This window comes from Aureococcus anophagefferens (genome assembly GCF_000186865.1).
Source record: "Aureococcus anophagefferens unplaced genomic scaffold AURANscaffold_29, whole genome shotgun sequence".
Classification (NCBI taxonomy): domain Eukaryota; class Pelagophyceae; order Pelagomonadales; family Pelagomonadaceae; genus Aureococcus; species Aureococcus anophagefferens.
In genome coordinates this window covers 253,376-257,443 of record NW_008705588.1, presented here as the reverse complement: position 1 = coordinate 257,443, position 4,068 = coordinate 253,376, and the positions used below count along the sequence as shown (strand labels likewise).

The 4,068-nt window shown below is 69.5% G+C and overlaps 3 protein-coding genes across 3 annotated transcripts in view; 1 reads left to right on the top strand and 2 right to left on the bottom strand.

Moving 5' to 3' along the window:
* Positions 1-577, top strand: part of AURANDRAFT_66943 (hypothetical protein) — a gene marked incomplete at both ends in the record, with an annotated part of 2,792 nt that extends 2,215 nt beyond the window's left edge. The window contains one exon of the mRNA XM_009042294.1: positions 115-577. Within this exon, the coding sequence (XP_009040542.1) occupies positions 115-577 (463 nt within the window). The remainder of the gene's footprint in view (positions 1-114) is intronic.
* A 671-nt stretch (positions 578-1,248) lies between these two features.
* On the bottom strand, positions 1,249-2,224 carry AURANDRAFT_66942 (hypothetical protein; the record flags this gene model as incomplete). The annotated part of the gene is made up of 2 exons (XM_009042258.1): positions 1,249-1,432; positions 1,521-2,224. 2 exons carry the CDS (start codon positions 2,222-2,224, stop codon positions 1,249-1,251), a joined length of 888 nt encoding a protein of 295 aa, XP_009040506.1.
* Positions 2,225-2,800: 576 nt separating this feature from the next.
* The window catches only part of AURANDRAFT_66941 (hypothetical protein), a gene marked incomplete at both ends in the record, with an annotated part of 2,520 nt that continues 1,252 nt past the window's right edge, over positions 2,801-4,068 (bottom strand). Inside the window, 2 exons of the mRNA XM_009042257.1 lie at positions 2,801-3,437; positions 3,513-3,978. Coding sequence (XP_009040505.1) covers positions 2,801-3,437; positions 3,513-3,978 — 1,103 coding nt within the window. The remainder of the gene's footprint in view (positions 3,438-3,512; positions 3,979-4,068) is intronic.

The following is a 4,068-nucleotide window of genomic DNA, read 5'->3' as shown; positions in this document are numbered from 1 at the left end:
CGACCTCGCTGCGCGGCACGAGTCGCTCGGCGCGCTCCGGACGCTCGCGCGGCGGCGGCCGCGCGACTTCCGCTTCTGCCTCGACGCCGCCGTGCCGCGGTTGTTGGCCCTGAGCCGCGACGGCAAGGTGCCCCTCGAGCTGGCCTGGGCCGCGGAGCGCGTCCTCGACGCCGCGGCCGCGCGCGGCGACGCGGCGCGCGTCCTCGCGCTCGCGCTGCCCGACCTCGCGGACGCGGCGCCGCCCGCGGGCGCGACGCCCCGGGACGTCGCGCGCCTCGACCTCCAGCGGTCCCGCGCGCCGCTCTGCCGCGTCCTCGCGGCCTGCGCGCGCCGCGCGCCCGCGGCCGCGCTCCGCGGCGCGCTGCCCTCGGCGCTCCCGCCGCTCAGCAGCGCCGCGGGCGCGCCCGCCGCCGACGTCCGCAAGGCCGCCGTCGACGCCCTCGTCGAGCTCTACGTCGCCCTCGGCGACGCGCTCGTCCCCAAGCTCAAGCTCCACCTCCGCGACGACCAGGTCAAGCTCGTCGGCATGTTCGTCCACAAGCGCGCCGCGACCAAGGCCGCCGCCGCCGCCGCGTAGGATTCGGGTCCGCGGCGGGTAAGCGGGAGGGGCGCCGGTGTTCGTCTGCGTCGACGAGATCGCGAGCTTCAGGCGAAGCCTGTCGACGGTCAGGGATCCGGATGTGCTTCATCGAGTCGCTGATGAAGTCAACACGCAGCAGCCGTCCATATATATATGCGTGAGTTGTGCGCGGGGGTTCCCCCGCCGTACGAAAATTAAATGGCTGTCGTCGCCCGAAGGGCGCGAAGCGCAACCCCCAGCGACGACAAGGACATCGTCTTGGAACTCTAATAGTAGGGCTCTTCGACCAGTCGCCGTCGAAAACCGCCGGCCCCCAGATTCAACGAAACAACAAATCCGCCGGAGGCAAGCCCCCGGCAGGGCAAGCGCCGCAGGCGTCTTGTAGCATGGACCGTCGATCGCGCCGCCGGGCTGCGTGCGCGTGTGGTGCATCCCCCTCGACTCCGACGGGCTGCGGTGGGCGCCGTGCCAGTCCGGCGGCGCGAAGTGGGAGAAGACGTTGGCGAACTCGTCGCCCTTGAAGCGCATGGGCCGGCCGTGGCGGAGCCAGGCGCCCTCGTAGAGGATGATCTCGCCCGGCTGCGTGTAGACCTCGGCGACGGTGCGGTTCGGGAGGAGCAGCTCGAGGGGCCAGCCGCCGTCGGCGTCGACGCGCTGGTCGATCTGGATCACCGCCGACGCGAGGTGCGTGTCCATGCGGTCGACGTGGTCGATGAGCGAGCTGCCGCGGCGGTAGACGCGGACGCCGAAGGTCGACGTGTGCTTGAGGCGGAGCCCCGTCCACCACTGGAGGATCTCGCGCATCTCGCGGAGCACGGCGCCGTGCGTCTCCGGGAAGTGGTCGAGGTTGACCTTGTCGATGAGCACGTGGTCGTTGTTCGTGTAACCGCCCGGGATGACGCCGTGGGGCTTCATGCTGTCGTGGCGGCGCGCCGCGTACCACTCCGTCAAGGCGTCGTGCATGGGCTGCGTGAAGGACATCTTCGCGTAGCCCGGGCCGGCCGTGACCTTGGGGATGCGGTTGATCTGGTCGACGTACGTGTGGTCGACGGTCGTGTACCAGCGCCGGGCGTGCGTCTCGTTGGGCTGGATGCCGTAGGCCTCCGGGTCCCGGGTCCGCAGATCATCGGCGTGGAGGTAGCGGACGCAGCTCCAGTCCCGGCTCGGGCCGGAGCACGGTCGGCCGAGGTCGTGGAGCAGCGCCTCGAACTCCGCGGCGCGCGGGCTCGCGGGCGGCAGGGCCTGGATCGCGGCCAGCGCGCCGCACGCGCCCACGCGGATCTTGATCTTGCGCTTGGCGCCCTCCATGACCGTCTCCACGAGCGTCTCGCGCGCGCCGCCCATCTGGCGCACGCGAAACGCGTGGCCGCCGTACGACTCGCGCGTCGTCTCCGCCAGGGGCAGGATCGTGCCCTGCGGGACTTCTTTGCCGTGCGAGTCGATCCAGAAGAGGCTGATTTCTTCGTCGATGTCGTTCTGGAACGTGACCGTGAAGGTGCCCTCGCCGCCGCGGGAGGCCAGCGTCGGGGACGGCGGCGGGCAGGGCTTGACCGAGTCCTGCGCCCGCGTCTGGAGCGCGAACGCGAGCGCGAGGGCGAAGCGGAGGCCGAGCATCGTCGCGCCGGCTGCCGGCCGCCGCGACATGGCCAGCCGATCACGCCCACGTCGGCCAAACTCGCGCTCTATCGTGCCGCGAATGCGCGTCGCCGGGGGTCGCGCGCGCCTCGCTGTTGCGCGCACATTTTCGTCCTCTCAGTGGTCCTTTTTCGGAGCCACGGCGCCACGATCGTCGAGGGGCGATTGGCACTGATCAAAGAACGTCCCCGTGGGCGCCTTGACGGCGTTTGCGCACGAAACTTTGAAATGCCCCAAAAACCTTCTATACGCGCCGCGCGGGGTCCAGACATCCAAAAAAAGCAAAAAGTATCGATCCTTTCTCGATTTGTGCGTGTCATCCTTGCGCAGGGGCCATGCTAATCTTCTCTGTATCGTTCCAATTTTAATGAGTGGCTAGGGATTGCTCCCTGCCAATGGCTAAAACGCGTTTGTTCCCCTATAAACCCCTGCAAGCGCAAACTTCAGCGAGGTTCGAGCTCATCGCGCATCCAGTCGCGCCTCGCGTTGGCGCTCGCTTATGGTGCACGTGAGACCATTCCCTAGCAAAAAAAAAGGAAAAAACGACGAAAAATGATCGCGCTGAAAGCCATCGCACTCCTGCTGCTACTCGGCAGCACCGACGCGCTCGTCCGCACGCACCAAACAACTCCACGCCCAACCCGCCTCCACGCCGCGCTCGGCTACAAGGCGCAGATCGAGGAGCTGCGCCTCGCCTTCGCCGACTCGCTCGTGCGCCAGCACAACGGCAAGCTCAAGGCGGACAAGACGAACGCCGCGGCGCTCAAGGCGGCCGCGGCGCGCGAGGACGCGCTCGAGGTCGAGCTCAAGGCCACGCAGGACGCGTTCGCGACGCAGCTGAGCAAGTCGCATGACGCCAAGCTCGCGCTCCAGAAGGAGCACGACGCGACGCTGAAGTCGTCGTACGCCGAGCTGCGGCAGGCCGAGGCGCTGCTCGCGGAGACGCGCGCGGCGTTCACGGACTACATGGCGAAGAAGCAGATCGAGCTGACGCGGCGGACCGTCGAGCTCGAGAAGCGCATCGCCGAGGGCGACGCGGAGCTCGACAAGGTCAAGGGCGACTTCGCGGAGCTCGCCGCCACCCTCAACGCGCACGTCGAGGACACGGACGAGCTCATCGAGCGACAGGGCGACGAGATCCGCAAGCAGCGGAAGGCCCTCGCTAGCGTCGCCGCGCTCGCGGAGAGCGCGGCGAAAGCCTGAGGGCGTAATTCTCCCGGGCCTGTCACTCCCACAGTATCTTGTTATGGTCGCGGCCCGCGGGGGCCGCTCGAAGCCGGCCGGAGTCGGCCCTCACAGCATGCCGTCGAGGGTGCCGAAGGTGGCCATGGTGTCGGAGAGGGGCGGGTCCGCGGCGACGACGTGCGCGCCCTGCATGCACGGGGAGCAGATGTAGAACTTGCCGTCCTTCCACTGGTCGGCCTTGGCGGGCAACGCGTTGACCGCCGAGCGCATGGCCTCGGCGACCTTCATCTCCTGGCGCTCCTCGCGGGCCTGGGTGAAGATGTCGGCGCCCGTCGCGCCGGAGCAGATGGCGAGCACCGTCGGGCCCGCGCCGGAGAGGAACGCGCCGTGCGCGCCGGCCGTGACCTGGCGGCGCGGGGGGTCGCGAGAGAGCGAGACGGCGCGGTGGGTCGCGAGAGAGCGAGACGGCGCGGTGGGTCGCGAGAGAGCGAGACGGCGCGGTGGGTCGCGAGAGAGCGAGACGGCGCGGGGGGTCGCGATTGCTCTCTGTCTCTCGCCGCGTCCACCGGCCCCGAAGTCTTCCGAGAAAAGGGTTGCGTTCGACCCCGGGCCGCGGACGGCCGCGCGGACCATCGGGATGAGGTGCGGGTAGATCGTCGCGCGCTGCG